The sequence below is a fragment of the Euprymna scolopes genome, chromosome 21, assembly GCF_053919585.1.
Source record: "Euprymna scolopes isolate OS-2025 chromosome 21, ASM5391958v1, whole genome shotgun sequence".
NCBI lineage: Eukaryota > Metazoa > Mollusca > Cephalopoda > Sepiida > Sepiolidae > Euprymna > Euprymna scolopes.
This window is the reverse complement of record NC_136502.1, coordinates 36,393,783-36,417,548: the sequence shown is the minus strand read 5'-3', so window position 1 is coordinate 36,417,548 and position 23,766 is coordinate 36,393,783. Positions and strand designations below refer to the sequence as shown.

General features: G+C 31.7%; 1 protein-coding gene across 1 annotated transcript in view; it reads left to right on the top strand.

Annotated features, from left to right (window-relative positions):
• LOC145242764 (uncharacterized) overlaps positions 1-22,740 on the top strand; it is a 59,552-nt gene extending 36,812 nt beyond the window's left edge. The window contains exon 4 of the mRNA XM_080105903.1: positions 16,895-22,740. Coding sequence (XP_079962029.1) covers positions 16,895-18,974 — 2,080 coding nt within the window. The 3' untranslated portion in view covers positions 18,975-22,740. The remainder of the gene's footprint in view (positions 1-16,894) is intronic.
• Positions 22,741-23,766: the final 1,026 nt, after the last annotated feature.

The following is a 23,766-nucleotide window of genomic DNA, read 5'->3' as shown; positions in this document are numbered from 1 at the left end:
GAAAAGAATCGGTAATTGTATCAGAATTTGGAAAAAATTTTGAATTATCCCATTACTAGTTTGAAGTAAACAACCCGATCCCGATTGGAAACCAATCCAACCTGTGAACCTCATTGTTATAATTTACTTATAATAACTTTCTTATTAAAGTGACTTTCTCTTTATTTGCATATCTCCTCTCACGTGATCTTGTTGTTTGCTTTTCCTTTATTTTATTTGAATACTTTCTTTTTTTATTTTATTAACATGCATTCCTAACCGCTTGCCACATTTTTTGTCGTAAAATTCAGTTGAATAAAGATTTGGGGGAAAGATATTTCTGCTTGCGTCTTCATTGCATTACAATTTATTCAAATGAATTTTTTTTTTTTTTTTTTTTTTTCAACCTAATTTTATCTCATGGATAAAATTATTCGACTGGACAGATTCGACATATCTTCTGCAGACCTTGAGGCTAGCAAACTATGGTATTAAAACTTTATTTACTATTTGTCTACCATTGAGCATTTCAATCTAGACAAACTTGAAGTCCTTTATTTAAACATTGCTGCTACGGTTGCTGACGTTATTAAGGGTTGTTCTGAATTTGAACATGCCATCGAACTAATAAAATCGGTTTACAACAAGTCTCCCAACGTCATCCATGCAGGACATCTACTTTCAACACATCTACAATGTAACAATGAGTTCTTAGATTAGTGCCTCCAGGCTTTGAATCGTCTTGCCGCTGACTGTTGCTTTAAAATGTTACTGCTGCTACAAGGATGAATCTATTCATGATGCCTTGATACGTGGTTTACGGTCTTCCGTAATACGTGCAAGACTTCTTGAAAATGATACGTTGGATGTCAAGGAGGCTACTCAATATGCTAGGGCATTAGGACAAGCTCATTTTCGTGCGGAGTCACACGTCTTTCAAACTGGATCTGCTGCTGCTGATACTCCAACTTAAAATGATTCTACCAATGCTGTCACTGACTATGACTAAAATCGTACTCTTTGACTCTGTAGATTCTCATATGGAGTTTGATTCTGTACTGTTTACTGCCCTTCTTACTCACGGCAGTAGCTACAATTGTGGCGGGAAACGTCACCATAAGGATGATCGTCGCCATTGTCCTGCTTGTGATGAAATATGTCGAAATTGTGGCAAACTTGGTCAATTTGCCAAAGTTTGCCGTTCTACAAGACCGACACCTTCACCTTCTATTTCGTTTGTTATAGTAGCTCATTACTAAAATGGTAAAATTAAAAGGTAAACCACACAGGCAGCTCCGATAATTTTATAAGTGCTAGTCTTGTTAAAACCTTGAACCTGTCTACTTGGAAACGGAACTCATTTCTATGACATCATCCGCTCTTTCCCTCAAACTACCTGAGTATTGCACTGAGAATATTACATTCAACGGTTTCGAGTATAAAGACATTGATTTCACGATACTCCCTAATTCATGCACCGATATCATACTCGGAATATCCTTTCTAAAAATGCACCGGAGTATTACTATTTCTTTTGGCAGGTCGCAGAATAGTCTAAAAATCTGCGCTGTTACCAAATCAATTGTGCTCTTGTCAAATTATTCAGAAACTTGACCCCAAATTGCAAACCCATTGCTACTAAGTCCCACTCTTACCATGCTGAGGATGCTCAGTTCATTGGAAAAAGAAACTCTGAAATCACGTGAGAATGATATAGTTCTCAAATATCAAATCGTTGAACTTTGACCCCTTAACAGCCAAATTTCTGGCCGAAACCCGATCACATCGATTTTCCCAAATTTCAGTACCCTGTATATCAAATTTTGAGTCTGTAGACTATAAATTGACAGAGCTATTGCATAGGGAAATGTACACAGACAGACAGACAGACACACAGACATACAGACACGTTCACTTTTATAGATATACTAGCATGGGTGCCTGGCGTTGCCCGGGTGTTTGGTGTATTCTGAGCAAAAAAAAAAAAAGGTCAATTTTTTAAACTTTGACCCCTATTATGACCCCTTAAAATTTATTGTTTTGGGTTCAAATCAAGTTATTAAGTTAAATCCATGTCCAAGGAACCTATATCCAAAATTTCAAGTGTTTAGACCCAAAATTGTCGGAGGAGTTTGATAGAGTTCTCAAAAGTCAAATCGTTGAACTTTGACCCCTTAACAGCCAAATTTCTGGCTGAAAACCAATCACATAGATTTTCCCAAATCTCAGTACCCTGTATATCAAATATCGAGTCTGTAGACTTAAAATTGATAAAGTTATTGTGTAGAGAAATCTACACAGACACACAGACATGCTCACGTTTATAGATATATAGATATAACCTGTAAGTCATGTAAATACAAAAGAAGTGATCAAGAAGTGTTAAAATTATTTACTATAATAATTAAATACCTGCAGACACTAGTGTTTCATCCTTTCGGGAATCTTCAGTGCAGGGTATCACGATTTACACCAGTCGATAGATTCGAACTTGGCAATACAAGCCATCTTTGACTTGATTAGCAAAGACCGTATCCATTCGGCTACCAAACTTGGCCTTTTAAGAAATCCTTCACGACTGAGACAATTTTTATTTTTGTACCTTTTCTCCACGTTAAAAAACGACCCTGGTGTCTAACTCTGTCCCGTGGGGAGGCATAGTAAATAGGTACCATTAACTGCGTGAAATAACGTTGAAATTAAACATTTTATTTTTAAATGTTTTTTACGTCATTCGAAGTGATCTAATCATTAAATGATGATTTATGCATATATATATATATATATATATATATATATATATATATATATATATAATGATTCTCAAATTGATTTTTATGATATATTTCTTGAAATGGGCGCGAAATACAAAAATATCATTAAAAGCAACAAAATAATCTAACAAAATCGATTTTTATTGGTAAGTTTGACTCGTAAAATATTTTTGACATATAAGACGCATATATTTTTTGGTGCTTATTTTGAATTACACTTAATTTAAAAGATATATATAGAAAAATCTTTATGATGTATGTACTCATCGCAGAACGAAGATGTCACATTCCAAATATCATGTAAATTAATCAAGTAGTTTTTTTTTCGGTATTTTTGTAAAAGTGTAATTCTAAATAAACATCTTATATATACTTGTAGTTTCTTTCTACGGTGTGCAAGGGCCCTGGTCCTTTAAACATGGCTTGGCATTTGGTGAAGACCCTGCGTATCTCTCCATGACCAATGACAACCTTCAACCAAGGAATTGGGAAAGACTCTCTCAACTACAGGGATTGATAGAATATCTTCTATCAATGTGTGACCCAGAAATAATATAAAAACATAATATAAAATTTATAAAAAAAAAATAATTAACATTTAGTCCCACCTAGTCATAGCTGACAGAATGAGAACGAACTACCTGTGGGAATAAAATAAAGGGTTCAGTTTTACATTCCATATAGATTTCCAAGTTTAAAAAGATACACCTGAAAAAGGTAGGAGGTTAAATTAACCAAAACATTTTGAAAATAAGAACTACATGAAAATAGTAGCCCTATATAGGCTGAAGAGAGTCCAACATAAATGATCTAAGACTGGTCGGATTTGAAACTGATGATACCAATGTTTTTCTGATCCTTTGTAACCAGTATATAATTAAACTAGCAGTTCAGCTCGGCTTTGCTCGGGCCGTATGTACATATTAAAAATTTGACTCATGTCGAGGTAACCTACATCTAAAATGTTAAGCGTTTAGATCCAAAATTCGCGGAGGAGTTAATAGAGTCTGCAAAGGACAACTCTTTCAAATTTGACATCATGGCAGCTAAATTTTTGCCCCAAAACTGATTAAAAAGCTTGCTGCATGTCTGAATACCCTTTATGTAAAATTTCAAATGTTTAGACCCAAAATTGACTGAATAGTTTGCTAGAGACCGCAAACATCAAATATTTTGAACTTTGACCCCTTGAAAGCCAAATTTTCGGTGAAAAACTGATTAAAAAGCTTGCTCTATATCTGAATACACTTTATGTAAAATTTCAAAACATTTAGACCAAAACTTAGCTGTGTGATTTGGTAGAGACCGCAGAGGTCAATTTTTTTTTTTAACTTTGACTCCAATTTTGACCCCTTAACATGTATTGTTTGGGGCTCAAATCAAATTAAAAGTTTGATCCATGTCCAAGTAAACTACATCTAAAATTTCAAGTGTTTAGACCCAAAATTGGCAGAGGAGTTTGGTAGAGTTTTCAAAGGTCAAATCGTTCAACTTTGACCCCTTGTCAGCCAAATTTCTGAGCGAAAACCGATTAAATAGATTTCCCCAAATCTCAACATCCCTTATGTCAAATGTAGACTGAAAATTGACAGAGTAGTTTGGTAGGGAAATGTACACACACAATTTCACTTTTATAGATATATAGATATTACGCTTTTATATTGAGTTTTCTTTATAATCGAGCACTTTGCTGGGGGTTCTTTCCAACAAATCCTACACACACACACATTTAAATATGTATGAATAAAAAATCAATACGAAAAATATATAAATGTTTATATCTTTTCTGTATGTATTTCCTGTGTGTTGACATGTAGGAATAAAAAAGTCTTTTGAAAAAAAAACAAGAATGTTTCCTTCAAAAGCACATCATTTTCGACCGATCCTTCGATCTTCCTCAGTGTGAATGATCATATTATGATATTTTTTATATATATATATATATATATATATATATATATATATATATATATATATATATCTTCTCTCTCTCTCTCTCTCTATATATATATATATATATATATATATATATCTTCTCTATATAAATAAAATGAACTCATTTTTTCCCGTGTGAGTTTGACCTGAATACGATTAAAAATCATAACATTACATTCAAATATAATGTCCCCACACTTCAGCACAGAATCTGAGGTGTGCTATAGGCCTACTACCCTTACAGTTCCTTGATATTCATACATTTCTATATTTTTCTGGTGAGAGTTCACTGCCACAATCAGTTAGAATCAATGGAAGTTGTAAAATCTTTTCTCTCTATTCGATTCATACTCCGTCCGCGACCACTTAACACCGCTGCGGATATGTCCACGGGAATATACGAGGAATACCGGTTTGAGTTCTTAGTTGCTTAAAAAATATGGATTGGCATTTTTACGTCGGGTGAAATGCGACTTTACATTCCAGTTATTCTGTGGGTTACTTGTGCCATTTTATAAATTTCTTCTTTTTTTTCTCCCTTTATATTTTTTCTCTTTTTGTAGGTGGGTGGGGGGTGGGTTGCGATTCGAAGGATTACTTAAACGAAACAAACTAACATTGGATTCCAGTTTTTACAAAAAACTTTAGCAGTTTGCCGCCAGCGTTCTTAAAATCCTGCACTGATTAGTCACTTTAATATTTTATTTTACTGTCTTTATACTTCTATTATGTTTGCACTGATTTCATACGTGATACTAGGGGGGGGGGAGCCGACTTCCTATTTTCGGATTAGTTACTTATTCATTATTTATTTCTATACATTGCATTTCTGAGAGTTTCATTAGCACAATTACTTCTACGCTATCGTTATTGGAATCAGACGACATTTAAATTGGTTAACAAAACAAACTAACATTAAAAAAAATAAAAAACACGGTCAGTTTTCTGGTTTTATTTATTCATTTTTTTTTCTTTTTCATTGAAACAAAGAAAAATAAATAAATAAAATCTAATAAACATATTTTCCTTATACATAGTAAGTTTTATTTTTTGGAATTTTGTTTTTCCATTTAAAAAAAAACCCAAAAAATTAGATTTAAATAAACATATTTGCATTTTACACAGTAACTTTTTGGGTGTTTTTCTTTTTTTCCTTTTTTACCTTTGGTATTCTTTCATGTTCGTTTTGTTTTTTTATTCCTTTCAATTTTATGCGTCATATATTAGTTAAACCAGGGTGGGGGGGCATCTATAAATATAAAAGCTAAAATGTGTGTGGGTGTGTGGGTGTTCCTTCACCCTAAACTCGGCCTCCTCCTGCTACTACGACAATGACGTCATATTTGACCTAGATTTGACTAGACCTAGTTGACGTTAGTTTCAACCACGTGCAAGTGTTTTTAAAGTGTTAATTTTTTCCGTTCTCAATTGTGTGTCTCTTTGGCGTAGAGGTAACTTGTCAGGCATTTTTTATCCGCCTTAGCCTCGATGCTTCGGGTTCGAGCCTGTCTTCCTACCTAAACCTTTTTTCATCTTTTATACCTTTTTTTCTTTTTTTTTTTTTTTAACATTTGTTTGTGGTTTTGCTTTGTTTTGTTTTTTTTTCAGTTTTTTATAAAATCATGTTTTTTTTATAATATTAAAACAGGCCCTACTCCCTCCTACATATACACTTCCAAACACCCAGGCAACATGTGCAGGATTTACAGTTGCATTTATCTTGTTCATTATTAGCTGGTAGTCGAATGGAAAGTAGTAAGACAAGCAAACACATGTTGAGACCTAGACGATCCATGTAGATTATGCCTTCATGAAAAATTTGCTATCCTATACTTTAAAGAACCCCAACATCTATTAAACTGTAGGAGAGAAATAGCAAACAACTGTGTACACAGGATAAACTTTACTCTAGGATAGAGATACACAATAATTTTTAAATTAACAATAACAATACAAAATAAATAAATAAACTAAACATACATATACAAAAATTATCATATATATATATATATATATATATATATATATATAAACATAATATAAAAAAATATCACATTTAACTACACCTAGGTTTAAAATAGGTCAGATCACTAGATATTTATGCTTCCTGCTAAAAAAAGCACACACAAAGGAAGGGTTGAACCTAAGGTCAACTGGGCCTTTATCCTGTAAGTACCTGCCTATTGGCTGATTAGGAAGGGTGCGGTGGAAACTAGGAAGCTGATTGGCTAACTAAAAGCTCAATAGAATGTGTGTACATAAAAACGCGAGATGACCACAGCTCTTCGCATAAGCCTGACGAATCCTAGCGTGAATGAAACACGGAATATTCTGTGTAGCTCAATTGCCACATATATATATATATATATGTATATATATCATGTAGCCAGACTTTGTGGGCACCCTGTAGATTATGTAGCCAAACTTTATGGACACCATATATATATATATATATATATATATATATATATATATATACAATAAAAATCTTGATATTGAAAATATTCAAATTTTCCAAAACCTTTATAAACGATTAAGGAAGGTATACAAAATTTTAAATATCCGACAAGGAGTACAAATAAAACAAGATAAATCCTTATTCCACTGTGTTTCGAAGAGAGCAAATCTTTTCATCAGAGGGAAGAGGTTTGCAAAATATACAATGAATTCTACAGCATCACGGAAACAAGCAATATAAAATTTTTCATATTTACATAAAAAAGTCATTTAACAGTTTTTAGACAGTTTGTAGGGATTCAAAGATATTGGGAAAGCAAGATAATGGGAAAAAGGAAGAAAAGGATATGATAAAGATCCAATGAGAAAAACGGTTGTGGAAGCATGACACACTAATGTCTGTATGTATAAAAAAATTGTTAATATTAATATAATTATAAAGCCCTTTTAAGAAATTAAATTGAGCCCTGTTTAGGGAATTAAGAAAAATATGGTAAACTTTAGCACAAATGCAACATTCCAATTTATAAATGTTGAATATTCTCTGGTTGTTTATTATGAATGCCCACTTGTTTGGCATTTAATTTCCTTCAATACTTGTGGTTAACTGCTGGTGGCCTTTAGGTAAAGATGCTAGCGTACAAAGTCAAGGGTGGCTTTGTGACTGGGTTTGAATCTCCTGACCAATAATAATTATCATTTCCTATACTGATGATTGTGAAAGCATGAAACAGTGACTGTAGGTAGAAAAATATAATTCTTAATATTTACTTGAAAAAAAAAAAAGTATGTATTATGAAAATTGTTACAGTCAAGGCGTGAAGCCACTTGATGTAAGGAGCTAACATGAATGAAAGATGATTGCCGCAAAGACAGGAGATGCCTATTGGCTTTAATCTTGAAAAGACCAATTATACAGGTCAGAGAAAAACAGTGAGCAGGAAGAGAGTTCCACAAGTCTGCAGTTCTTAGAAAGAAGCTACTGGAATAAGAAGTTGTATTCGAATGAGGTATCAAAACGGTGAATTGATGGAGACCATTAGACTAATGAATCAAATGAGCTAGAACAAAGAAAACAGGGAATAGATCAGACAATTCTGAAGAACACATGCTATAATAGTATTTATAAAAAAGACTGAGACTAGCAACATTACGTTTGTGAGAGAAAGGTTGCAGAGAAAAACATGGGGTGGAGCCAATCAAATTACAGATATGTTTCCGCATCTTATAAAGAATCCTCAAATGGGATATCTACCCATACAAATATGACAACAGTATGCATAGGTCATTAAGGTTCTTGTTATTAGTGTCCTGCCATAAGTGTCCCGGTCATAAATGTCCTAGGTTTTTAGTGTCCCAAGTCTGCAGTGTACCTTTTCATCTGTGTCTCAGTAAAGTCTCTTTTGTTGAGGTTTTGAGCTCATGACACCCCAGCCGAAAATAAAAAGTTCACACCAACTACCACTGTTTTGCTAAGGGTAAAAAATATGAGAAGAAATTTACAATACATGTTATATTGCCATCAAAAAAAGTACATGCAAATACAATTTAAAACAATTCCATACCAACCCTTATCCCCGAGTGGCTTCCGGGCCTTGATAAGTGGTGACTACCTTGTAAAAAAAAAAATAAAAATAAAAATAAACGCTTTCAAGCAATAAAATTGTAATTGTAATAAATGGAACTAAGTTTCCTTTCATATTTTTTACCCTTAGCAAAACAATGGTGATTGGTATGAACTTTTTATTTGACTTTTATGTCCTAAGGTGGGGTCAAAACGACAACAAAACACATTACCGGTACACAAATGAAAAGGTACACTTAAGACCTAGGACACATATGACTTGGACACTAATGACCAGTCACCCCCATATCTATTTCTAGATTTCTCCTTCTTCAATCAAGTAAAATATTTCTAAAAATAAAAATCATACAACAGAGACAGAAAGTAACCCAATATAAAAGAATGGAAACATTTGAGAAACCGGGTTATATTCCCAAAATATTGATATTCCAGCATCACACATGATTCTAATGAGTGGGGAGAAATTTAGAGAAGCATGTAAGATTTATTATATACTAGCGGGGGGGGGGGGGGGGGTAAATGTCTAACCAGAAGCATAGTTTACCAGGCCACAATATTTGTGAAAGAAAACCTGAATAACTAGAAATATTACATAGGTATGACTTCCTTAGATTTCAAAACCTGATATTATGACCACAAAAGTATGTTCAAAAATAAAAAACACAGAATGAAAACAACACTAGCAATAGAATGTGCATATATAAAAACGCGAGACAACCACAACTCTTCGCATAAGCCAGACGAATCCTAGTGTGGATGAAACGCGGAATTTTCTGTGTAGCTTAATTGCCATATATATTTTTATAACTTACTACCTAGCTCTACCTATGTATTGAGTACTGTTAAAGTAAATACATTAAGTTTACGCATAAAATTATATATATATATATATATATATATATATATATATATATATATATATACCTTTTTACTCATGGTTCAGTTCTACTTCTTTCAACAAATATATTTCCACATTGTTATTAGCTTTCTATAATTTATCTTTATTTAATGTTTTTGTCTTGTGGATTTTGTATGCATATATATTTTTAATATTTTCTTTTTATTTTTCAGAAGTTCATCCCAAAAGAGAAACTTTGGTCATTTTGAGATTTCACATGTCTTCACTTGGAATCAACCATTTGAAAAAAAAAAAAAAATAAATAAATAATCAATTTTTCAATTCTATCAAATTTCCCAAACATATTTTCCCAAATGAGAAATCCTGTTTTCTATAGAAACCGATATTATTTTTGATTAATTTCAAAATGGCTGCTAGGACCAAGTTTTACATCTTTTCTCTCACCGTTACTTAATTTTGTTTTATTCCCCCCCCCCAATCTGATTTATAAAGTACAAATTAATTGATTTAATTAAACAATTTAGCAAATTGAAATCAAATTTTTTTTTTTAGTTTTAGCTGATTTAAAATTCATCAGTGTCATAAAGTCTGTAGACCTGAATTTATTTTAAACTTTTAATTAATAAAATTTGAATTGATAAAAACAGATTCGATTCAATATATTTTACTAATTAAAAAATTTTTTTTTTTTTTGCAAGTTTTAATGGCTTCTTGGAAACTGGTGTGTTGTTCTTACAAATAAACCAGCTTATCTTTTATCTTCTGAATTTGATTTTTTTTAATTAAAAAATGTAAATAACTTTTATTTTGCTAAACTTTAAAATTTTTCTGTTCATTTAGAAGTTTATTATCATTAATATTAGCAGTTATATGATTGATAAATAAGACACAGAATCATTGTGTTATGATTAAAAAAAAATACTGCAAGGAATACATGATATTCACATACAACAAATACTTTGAAAAAAAAATCATTTTAATTAACCTGGATTATTATAAGTATTACATTTACAAGTTTCTGTTTGATATCTGTTTGTTCCGTCTTTCTTGAAGTCTGAAAATAATAAGTAGTATCAATATTTTTGAAAATTGCATCTAAATATTGGAACAATTTTTATAATTTCAACAGATAAAAATAGCATAACAAGAATAAAGAAGAAAAATATATATTCTTGCATATCAAATTGAATGTACAAAGATTGATAATGTAACAAATATATATTTAAATTGAATGAGAGGTGTTGAGAATTATACAATTCATTAAATTAAAATTTTGTTTTTTGCAAAAGTTAGATATTTTCATAATTCATATCTAAAAAAGAAATTAAGATTTTCTTTTTTTTTTTTGCTATTCCTAATTCAAAACAAATCTGAGCTTTGAAAAAATTCCAAACGATAATGCGTGTACGTTTATATTTTTTGTGCATTTTAATTTAAAATTCTCACTTTTTAAAACATACCTTAATTGTTAAATTTTCATCCATGTCACAAATTTCTTTAATTTCAAGAATTAATTTTATTTTGAGAAACTTTTTTTTGAGATTTTTAAAATTATAGATAAAAGATATATAAAATAATTGATTATGTTCATAAAAACAATTAACATGTTTATTTCAATTTATTTTTAAATTTATACAAGAAATAATTCCTATCTTATCAACATTAAAAAATCTCATTTACTATTCGAATTATTTATAGGCACTTTATATTACTATGAATCTATAAAAATTAGTAAATTGTTAGTGTTTTTATAAATGTATGGATATTAGTTTTAATTAAGAATGAAGGAAAAATTTAACCAAAAGTTAAGCTTCATGATAAAAAAAAAAACTTAATTTAAAAAATTTAATGAAAACCGGAATTTTTATTTGTAGTTAAGGGGAGATAAGCAAGCCAAGTAATTTTGTAAATCCAATGTAAATTATAATAATTCCTATTTTTAACCAATTTAGTGGTTTGGCCTATACGGTTTTATTTTTTTTAATGACATATTAACCCGATTTAAATTATCTCCTGACTAAACCACAATACATATTATAAACACAAGCTGAACAGAGGTGCGTTCACATGTTTGCAAGATAATTTGAAACTATAAATAAAGTTTTTACAAATATTTAGTGTTACATGGAGAATATTCTAAATCTATATTCAATCTATCAATCGCCAGCCAGTTTTTGGTAGCATTGATCTTAGCAAACGGCCTAAAACTGTTATGTTTATATTATTTACAGATTGATAGTCGTTATCAGCTTGCACTTTCACTAGAACAGTCTTTTGATGGTCTCTTATCTAATTATATAGTAATTACAGAGAAGCCATCCGAGACAGGTTGGAAAAGATAGCCCACAGTTTGCTTTTTCTTTTACTCAGTCAAGAACAGATCGTCTACTTTACATAGGCATCTAAGCATATTTGTTATTGCGTTGAACTGTGCTGTAATGATAATAAAAATATAGAAGCAGTCCAGGTCGAGTGGAAAAAGATAGCTGACAGTATAGTTTCTTTTACTCTCCCAGTCGAAAATTAAACTTTAAAAATAAAAGTTATTCATATATTTATTAATCCGACATAAGTAGGTTAATTTTTTTAATATAAAAAAAAAACAACAATTTCTTTTTAATTATTTGTAGAGTAAAAATATAATTAAAAAAAACAACAATTTCTTTTTAATTATTTGTAGAGTAAAAATATAATTAAAAAAAAAACAATTTCTTTTTAATTATTTGTAGAGTAAAAATATAATTTAAAAAAAACAACAATTTCTTTTTAATTATTTGTAGAGTAAAAATATAATTAAAAAAAGATTTCATTAAATATTTGTGTACTTTTTAATAACCTATTAATATAATGTTAGCATTTCCAGTCATGCTTTTTAACTTAGTATAATTTACACTTCTAACGATTACTATAATATTGTCCTTTTGACCAATGTACACTCTTTAACCCTTATCCTCAAGTGGCCTCTGGGCCTTGATAAGTGTTTTTTTTTTCCATGGATTATTCAGACTAATTACTCATTCTATTTTCCACGTTAGATAAATAATCAAGCTTTCTAAAAAATGTAACTGGTATAATTTCTACTAATTACCATATAAATCACTAAACACTCTATAAGTAATTTATTAATTTTTAACAGATATTTTTCTTTTACTTATTTTAATAATTTAAGAAAAGTTAATACTTTTACTTGATTTCGATAGATTTTCTGTTTTCATATAAAAACCAATGAATAATTTGTAGTAAAAAAAAAGAATAAGGTTACAACCCAGCTATAAACAAATGGTAGCTGGTGATACAGAATTTAAAAAAAAAAAAAAAATGCCTCCTCCAAAATCTAACTGAATCTATTGTTGTTATTTATATCCTTAATTTGCGTTTTATAAGAAAAACAGATTAATTTATTAGAAGCAAAGTTTAATTATTTATTTATTTTATTTATTATTTAGAAGCAAAGTTTAATTATTTATTCATTTTATTTATTATTTAGAAGCAAAGTTTAATTATTTATTTATTTTATTTATTATTTAGAAGCAAAGTTTAATTATTTATTCATTTTATTTATTATTTAGAAGCAAAGTTTAATTATTTATTTATTTTATTTATTATTTAGAAGCAAAGTTTAATTATTTATTCATTTTATTTATTATTTAGAAGCAAAGTTTAATTATTTATTCATTTTATTTATTATTTAGAAGCAAAGTTTAATTATTTATTCATTTTATTTATTATTTAGAAGCAAAGTTTAATTATTTATTCATTTTATTTATTATTTAGAAGCAAAGTTTAATTATTTATTCATTTTATTTATTATTTAGAAGCAAAGTTTAATTATTTATTCATTTTATTTATTATTTAGAAGCAAAGTTTAATTATTTATTTATTTTATTTATTATTGCAAAGTTTAATTATTTATTTATTTTATTTATTATTTAGAAGCAAAGTTTAATTATTGTTTTCTTTAAATTTTAATATATTTCTTTTTTTGGTTACTTTATGAATATGGGTGGATTTACATATGCAAAATTGAATTCTCTTTGGACAAATAAAACATTGTAAACGATCTTGCAAAGACATTGATATATATCTATATAGATTGATAGATAGATTGATAGATATTTAAAAAAAAAATCAGACTAAAAATTATGAAATCTTAAGACACATTTTTTTTGTGTATATATGAAAATGTTTAAAATAATGATCACATTGAACAAGGATTCTAAATGAGTTAAAATAAGTGTTTTATTCTAATGATAGAAGCTGCCACCATACAGATTCAATTCAATTTATTTGGCAAAAAATAACACAATTGTGCTTCTATTGCTATGTAGGAAAAAGTTGATAGAAATTTACAGATAAAAAGATATAGTGATCCAGCACTTGTCTAAATTTACCTTAAATTGTTGTATCGTTGGTGTATCCATTGCATCACTTGGAAATTTATTCCAAGGTCCAGGGATTCTGATTGAGAACGCAGCCCTCTTTCGGTCCAACTAAAATCAGCGGTGAAAAAATTTCATGTAGTGCCCACGGAGTCCTCTTTCTGGTGCAGGAGTGAATAAAAGGTTCTTAGGTATATCATAATGCCTATTGAGGAGATTGTAGGCTCAAATCAGGACACAGCGTAATTATCAGCACTTAAGGGAAAAAAGGTTAAACGTTTTGAGTCACCTTTCATAGGACAGATTCGATAAACCTTGCATCATTTGAGAAGCAAGTCTTTGAACTCGCTCCAGATTCTAGATATCACATATTAGATATGGGAAAGAGGCCTGGATACCATACTCTAACAGTGGTTTAATGAGGGAGACATAAAGAGGGGGAAATATTTCAGGAATGAGTTTGCAGAAAGAACATCATATAAGAAATAGGATACTCTTTGCTGTGTCAGCAGCCTGAATGCAATGCTTTGATGACTTGAAGATTTCACTTTCTTATTTATAATAGATTATTATCTTTATATATTTTTAAAAATTGATTCGACTCTTGTTGATAGCAGTCGTTATACCTCTAATGATTCTTATATTTTGTATTTAATATGATTTATAAGTTATTAGCAAAAAAGCAGACTTTTGTTGGAATCCAGTAATTATTAATTATCTTTTAAGCAATATAAATTGCTCTAATTTACAAAACAGGTTACGAATAAATTCCATTTATTTACTTTGCTTAACGATTTCAAAATTTTTATCCAAGGTTTTCTTTGAATATGCAATCTCTCACATTTAAACATTTGTACTGTTCAAATTAAAAAAAGAAACTTGCAGTATGGTAAACATTTAACTTTTATTGTCTGATGATAAATAAACAAAAAATGATTTAGCAATACCAATTCAAAAGTATAAAATTTAAAGTGTGTGTCAATATACATCGTATTTATATATAATAAAGTAAAGTCGGTCTATTTCTCAAAATTTGTCATATATAGCATTCTTTCTATAGAGTATATAATTAAATCTGTTCTCTTTTCACCTATGCCATTTACAAAGAATGTTTTTTGTTTTGTCAGTCATACCAATTTGCATTTTTTAATTTGATAGACATTTTATTTTGGAAGAGACGGACTTTGTAGGCGTCAGTGTAAAGGAACGTAAGACAGTGTCATTCAGAAGGATTACAAAAATATTCATACATTTTTATCATTATTTATTTTTAATAAATATAATAAAAAAATTTTTTTTCTATACACGTTGAAATATAAACATTCATCATTTCTGTTATCAGCAAATCTGCTATGCCATCTTGTAGTATAGAAAACATAGTTTGAAAACTAAGCAACACTATGATGGGCGAGTTTTATATAATTTGTACGTAATAAAACTACTTTGTGACAATCTTTAAAAAAAATGTAAAAAAAATAATACTTTGAAAAAATTTCTAAAGAGCACTACAAGTAGAAATATATTTATAACAAAATGAAAAATCTTCCATAAAAAAAAATAGTGAAAAGTAAATATAATTCAAATGATGAGAATTTGATTAAGGAAGTTTTAATTATATTTAGTTTATCCTGCTAGTTTTAATGTAATTTAAAAATTATATCTTTTCAGATATCTGACATTACTTAATTTATAAGCCCAGTTTCTCACCAAATCTGATTCCTATCACAGTAGCCTCTTACACTCCAGTGGCAATATGTTTCGTTTGGAGTGAATAAAAAAAAAAAAAAAAAAATGTCGCTTTTTGATCTTGCGTGTCATGTGATCATATGCAGTCTGTCAAAGCGATGATATATTGTTTTATGAAAATCTGCCAGGACATACATTATAGTTCTTTCCTTTGTATGATCTTACCATATTTCATTTCCAGTTTATTTTTGCTGAATCTTTGAATCTTAGTCTGAACCTTCCTAGGTTCATTCTTCCTTTCACACAAAACAGTTGTACTGATAGTCGTTCGAGCATCTTTCTCTCCTGGTGTTTCTTCCATATGAGGAGATCTGTGATTCTTTCATATGAGGAGAGCTGCCATAAATAATAAATATGCACATTCTAGTATTCCCTGATTGGTGAGCTTGTCTTGTACTCTCATCAAGACAGCTATCCGTTTATGTACCATGATGTGGTGTTTTACTTACATTACCTAATATTCTCAAAATGGTTACCCATCCAGGTTTGATGTTGCTTAACTTTGGTGATTCTGATGCGAACCGTTTATGCTAAAGTGATTTAGTCATCAACTCTTACAGATTGATTGTCTTCAATTATTTTAATATAATTCAGTAGATGCATATACATTGAAGACTTACAATATCACGAAAATCTTCTGGACTCGTGAAAACGCAAGCGTGTCATTAAAGGACACATCGTAAAAGCGTTGTTCAGATAAAAGAAAAAATGAAATGATACTGAAAATATCGCAAAGAAAAAACACTCATAAATGTATCTGTTGTCCAATGATTCGTAAAGGTTTCATCTTCATTTTTATCCAGAATTAAATTTCTTTTAACAAAGTACAAAGTTCTGTCCAGAATATTTAAAATTATATGAACACCTATAATTTATATGCTTATATGTTTCCCATAAAGCTATTTTTTTGTTTGACAAATGTGAAGTCATTCATTATTTTTAGCTGAGAAAAAAATATATTTATATTTATATTTATTCCATTTAATGAAACAAATTATTTATTCCTTCAGAAAGTATATACAAATATATTTATTACAAAACAAAGAAATTACCATGAATTTAATTTTTGGTCCTCGAGTAATACAAGATGGAACTCTTAAAAAAATGACCCTATAACTTATAAATTAATCTTATAAACTGATCCCATATCTCTGACCATACACTTTTAATTCTGATGTAGACAAATGTCAGCCATGTATCCTTTTCCTACTATGTATAACATCATGAACCCGTTGAGTTTTTTTAATAAAAACTTACCTATCCAAAATGGGTTTCGGCATAATGGTGATAAGCAGATCCCTAATCATCATCAGCAGCAGCCGCCTACGGATTCAAACTTCAGTGCAAACTTGCATGCAGACTCCGACTCAAATGGCAACTCCGATTCGCACTTGAGATTAAACCGTGACCCACACATTGCCGCCAATTCAGATACGTCCACAAACAACAACAGTTCATGTCTTTCTGATGACAAAAGACAGCAGTCGAACATAGCAGGTACAGAGGAAGTGAGCCGCCAGTTAGCGGACAGTTTCATATCCACCGAGGCGCTTATCTCTGCTCAAAAACTTTTTAAGTGCGAGACGTGCGGGAAGTTGTTTGCACAGAAAACAAATCTTCAGAATCATGAACGGACGCACACTGGACACAGGCCGTTTGTGTGCCTTGTTTGTTTAAAGGCGTTTAGCCAGCGAACAAACTTGAAAAATCACGAACGTATTCACAGTGGTGAGCGGCCATATATTTGCATGGTCTGCTCGAAATCGTTTAGCCAGCGGACAAACCTTCGTAATCATGAGAGGATACACTCTGGCGAACGACCATATAAGTGCATGATGTGTCCAAAGGCATTTAGTCAACTGACGAATTTACGGAACCATGAACGAACGCATACTGGGATCAAACCTTACACTTGTAAAGTCTGTTTGAAATCGTTTGCGCAACAGGCTGAACTCACCTGCCACGAGCGGGTTCATACTGGTATCAAGCCGTATTCATGTTCGTACTGTCTCAAAGCGTTCAGCCAGCTGACGAACCTTCGTAACCATGAGCGGATCCATACCAAAGAGAAGCCGTTTAAGTGTGTCGTTTGCACCAAGGCATTCAGCCAGCGGACAGATCTGCACAACCATCTACGCGTCCACACGAAAGAGAAACCCTTCTGCTGTACGGATTGCCCAAAAGCGTTCGCCCAACGGACGGACCTTAAAAACCATTTGCGAACACATTCTGGGGAGAAGCCTTATATTTGCTTGGTTTGCGGGAAAGCCTTCAGTCAGGTGACCAACCTGCGGAACCACGAACGAATTCACTCTGGACTTAAACCCTTCTCTTGCTCTGTTTGTGGCAAGGCCTTCTCGCAGCGAAGCACACTTAAAAATCATGAACGAACTCACGGTATCGGTATCGATGTTAACAAATATCAAGATCAAAAAAATAAATGTATACAGTTAAACTGCCAAGGGTGTAACATCTGCCGAGACTTTGGTAATTCCGAACACAACCCCGACGTGGACCATGAAAGATTGTATTGCTCTAAGAATGATGCTCATCTTCGTTTGAGCAGTAACACCGAAGTATCCGAGAAAATGTCGCTAGAAACCCAAGAGACAAGTTCTTTGACTTGCGATATATGTCAGAAGGAATTTTCTCATAGAGTACAGCTGAATAATCATGTGTGCATCGAATCCACTGATGAGGCTAACAATCTTCTTCAACATCAGACCTTCCTCAGAGAATGTCAGTCAACTACAACAGAAAGCATCATCTCAAAATGGATCACGAACTGTATGCAACAGCAACAACAACAACTGCAAGATAAATCCAAAGAAATACCGTCTGCATCTGACGGCGCTCTCCCAACCCCGTCATCCTCTCCATCTTCTGTCACACCAAACTCTGCTAGCCTCCTTATTCAAAGCAACAGCCATCTCTCGTCAGTTCCTGAAAATCCGTGGTTCTTCCTTGGAGCTGATGCCAGGGCTATTGCGGGTGGAGCAGGAGATTTGCGGCTACAGTCGGCGCTTTTGAGTTCTGGATATCTCCACACGATGTCGCCGGGGTGGAGCAATCATTATGGGTGGCCGAGAGGTTTGCCTGTCACTCCCAGGTGGAGTGCCATTGGTAAAGACCTCACCTCCTCTGGAATTGGCCCTGAGAAAGAGAAAAACTCTAAGGTTAGCCAGAAAATCTCCTCTAAAACCGAAACTACAAAAGCCAAATCAAACAGTGAATGTGACAATCCTACGGACTCGTCGTGATTTTTTAATTTTTTTTTTAACTGTGTTTAATATTGTGTTTTTTTTTTTTTTTTTTTTTTTTTTTCAGGTGAAGTTTTGTACCTTTTTTCTTTTTGTTTCTTTTGGAGTGTATTTCGTGATACGCTTAGTACATCTACTAATGCGACCCGGAATAAATTAAAACTCATGATTTCAGGTTTTATTGGGATGGGTAGTTAAAAATTCAGAGAATTATTAACTTTATAATTTTAACTTAAAATTTTTTTTTTATTTAATGACTAGCAGGGAAAGGGGACACCTGGCCCTGCCGGGTCATAAAATACAATTCAATATATGTTAATTTATGCAGATTTTGTATTTATTATTACAGAGCCAATTCTTCATTGAATGTTATATTGTACCTAATATATAGTAATGATTTCAAAAGTTAAAAAAGAAATGACTGGCGTGTCTGTTTGTGGCAAGACCATTAGCTAGAATCAAAACCAAAACATTTAGTTCCCTATCGCTGTTATTATCGAGAGATAGCTAAGAAAGATTTAATATCAAACGACTTGAAGAAATTAATTTGGGCATGCGCAGAAAAAAATAGAAATATGTTGGCAAGTTGAAATGAACATTTTGCAGTTCAACTTGCGACATATTTCTGTACGCGTTATCCATCCATCCAAACAAAGATTTTACTTGTTATAAACCATCCTTGGTGTATGATTACAAGTTCCTGTTAATTTCAGTTTTATGTAACCAGTGGTTTGAGAGTTTATCAGTTAAATATTTATACAAAGACAGACACACACAAACATACATTTACTGGTTTATATATATATATATAGATTATTGATCTTTTCAAATGTTCAAGTAAGTAAGAAAAAATATGTTTGGAAATTTTTTAGATGAGGATTGATAATTTATATTATTTGGACTATCATGATTTGAAGGATATAATCTCTAACTTTCCTTAGGTACCATACCATATCTAAACGACACTTACTCTAGGCAGGTTGAAGCGGCTTCCTTCAAAACAGTTACTTTCATGGGAATATCAAATTCATAAACATTCCTTAGTGGCTTTTATATTGCCATCAGGGGAGATAACAATGTTAGGTTTTGCAGTTCTTGCAGGAAGGTGACATCCTCTTACATGTTGTTACAGTAGTATGTAAGAAGACGTTGACACCTCCCTGCAAGAACTGCAAAAACCTTGTTATCTCCCCTGATGGCAATGTACAAGTGACTGGGGGATGCTTATGAATTTGATATTCCCAAATGGTCACCTATCTAGTACTGAACAGGATCAACATTACTTAACTTCGATGATCTAACAAGAACTGGTGTGTGTACATGATTTTGCTGTATATAATTATATATTCATCAGGTGCATTTATTCAAACTTGTGAATCTTTATGCCAAACCTGTACAGAATTTTGAACTAAATCCATTATTTATTTATTTATTTATTTGCAGATTTTTATCCGCATCTTCATAGTTGTTATTTCACCATGTTTCAGCCAACTATTCCTCTGGCCTTTGTCAGGTAGTTAACCATGATTGGATAGGACCTGATGATGGAAGACCAGATAAGAACGAAAAACTTAGATTTATAAAACCAAAAAAAATCCAATCTTGATCGCCCCTCGGGACCTATGGCGCAGTGAATAGAGGCATTGAATCTCCATGGTTCCAAGTGAGTATTGTCTGAAGATAGCAGTTTCAATCCTACCCAAAGCCAGCCAGAGGATTAGTTGGCCAAAATATGGTGAGACGACAACAATTATGGAAGGAAGTAATTATTGAGGATGCATTTAAGAGACTCAGCATTCTTATCCCTTCACGGTTAACCACCTGACGAAGGCCAAAAGAATGGTTAGCTAAAACGTGGTGAAACAATGCCTATGAAGATGAGGATAACAGTCCACAAATAAATAGATAAATATACAAATTACTTATCTCAAAGGATTCTAGTAATAAAATAACATAACTCCATTGTTTGATCAGTAAGGATAGAGATTATTCTTATTCTGTCAGCCAAGAGGAAACGTTCATGTATATTATTCTTAGTTATCATCGACTTTCACTTGTTTACCAACACCTTTAACAATTAAGCGTATGTCCACGTGAACATGTTACAATTTTATACGGGTTCCTAAATTTGACAAAAAATAGTCCCCAGATTTGAAAATAGCGTAAAGAATGAAATAAAATATTAAAAAAATATAAAAGGATGCTGTAGTTTGCTTGAAGCATTGTGCATGATGTTTAAGGAGTTCAATTTTGAAGGTGCTGACAATACAGTTTTGTAGAAAACACCATTAGATACAAGACAAGGTAAACAGATCAAGTGAAATTGTTGAAGAATTCGATAATTTTCAACAATTATTTACCAAGATAATGCGACAGCAATGTAGCAACAGTTTGTGCATTGGTTTCGATAGATATTATCTTTTGAAATAACTTCACATAAAAATCGGGAGGGGGGGTGTTCTTAGGTCTACTGAGTATCAAGTGTATTTAGAAGCAAACCTCTTACTGATGAGACGATCACTAAAGTCCTCCTCATTTCATTAAATGATGATAAAACAAAGACTTGATCATTCATTATTGAAACTTAGTCGACAAGACCGAATTTTATTAACGATTCCATGGATGGCACTTGGGATGGGGGGGAGGGGTATCTTTTTGACCCAACCTTAAAGAAAACATTTACACTCTTAATCTAATATGAATATACCGATCAAATTCTATTATTAACTAGCCTGGGTGCCCAGCGTTGCCTGGGTGCCCAGCGTTGCCTGGGTGCCCAGCGTTGCCTGGATGTTTGGAGGTGTGTGTTGAGCCAAAAAAAAAAAAAAAGTGGTAGTAGGCCGGCAGGCTCGAACCTGTGAATGTGGAGAGAGGTGTTAAAAAAAAAACATGGTCATAGCGTGGGGAGGGAATCAAAACAACAGTAGGCAGCCAGGGTGAAGAGAGGTGTTTAAAAAAAAAAAAAAAAAGTGGTAGTAGGCAGGCAGGCTTGAACCTGAGATGCGAAGTAGGAAAAAAAAAAAACGTAATGTTTCAACCGATGTCTCCATCACACAAGTGGAAGTCGAGTGCATTGAAATTAAGCATAGTCAATCCAATGGTGATGATGACTTGCTGAAAAAAGCAACCCCTCTTTGTATATATATATATGTATATATATACTAGCCTGGATGGCTGGCGTTGCCTGTGTGTTTGGAGGTGTGTATTGAGAAAAAAAAGAAGTGGTAGCAGGCAGGCAGATTCGAACCCGTGACGCGAAGGCGGAAAAGAAAGTGGAAGAAAATCTGACGTCTTAGCCAATGTCTCCATGACGCGACCGGAAATCAAAACCGTTGAAATTAACCGTAGTTAATCCAGCTGTGATGATGACTTGCTAAAATGTTGGCAAAAAAAATCGATCCCTCCTTGTACAAAACGGCCAAGTTTAGAGTGAAGGAATTAATGTTTTTGGCCAATTTTTCATTATTTGCCCTCTGAGATGTTGCGCTTCAAAATGATACCGATCTTGTCAGGATCCATCGTCTCTGTCGAAAGTTTTAGGCAGACATACAAACATACATACATACATACATTTAAACAGACAGGTGAGATTTATATAATAGATTAGTTCCTAAAAATGTCCAATTCTTTTTGAGTTACCATTTTTGATTTCTTCTAATTCCATCTTAAATAGTTTTTATGTCTGTTATCATTGTTCATAATTGTATCTTTCAACTGATTTAAAATGTATATATATATATATATATATATATATATATATATATATATATATATATATATATATATATATATATATTCAAGCAAACGTTATTAAATTCAACAGAGATACTTTGCTTTATGATTCATTTTTTTTTACTTTTTCGATTTTCTCGTATAATCTTTTTTATATCAAAATCGAAAATATTAATGAAAGTAATCTCGTCATTAAAAACGACTCCTCCGTGGCTATAAAAACATTACAGTAAACCAATGTTGTGTATAAGTTTAAATGCCCTCTAGGAGAATGTAGCTCCCAAACATAAGACTAATACGTACATTGGACATACAACGACAACATTGTCCCACCGACTTACTATGCATTTAAACAACATCAGCACCATATACCAGCATTTAATGAAAAGAATATAACTGTCCTCACTACAATCTTAGACAAATCCTTGTTGATAATACAAAAACTGTACAACACGAAAACAATTTTAAAAAGTTAAAAATTCTCGAAGTATCTTACATTAAAACCCAGCACCCTATTATTAATAACCCAGCATTCAAGAAGAGCAGCACCATATTAAAATGCCTGGTGTAGTGTGTAAACGACGCGCTTTGCTAATATTGGTTTATGGACTTGTTGATTTTAAAACTCAGATTTTTAATTGACTTTTAATCAACTTTTAATTGACTTTTAACCGAATTTTAATTGACTTTTAACCGAATTTTAATTGACTTTTTTTTATATATTTTTAACCTTCCATCACTCGATACAATTTATTGTGTATTTTTTTTCCATTTTCGCTCTTATTCGCTTTCGCCTCATTCGCAGTCGAATTAAAAGTGCTCATGATGACTATAGAACTTTCATTAATATTTTTGATTTTGATATAAAAAAAAAAAATTATACGGAAAATCAAAACAAAACAAAAAAAGAATCATAAAGCAAAGTATCTCTGTTGTATTTAATAATGTCTGCTTGAATGAAAAAATGTTGCCTTAATATACCAATATATATATATACCAATATATATATATGACTTACTTGTAGTTTCATTAAATACTTTTGCAAGCAAAATCCGATCCT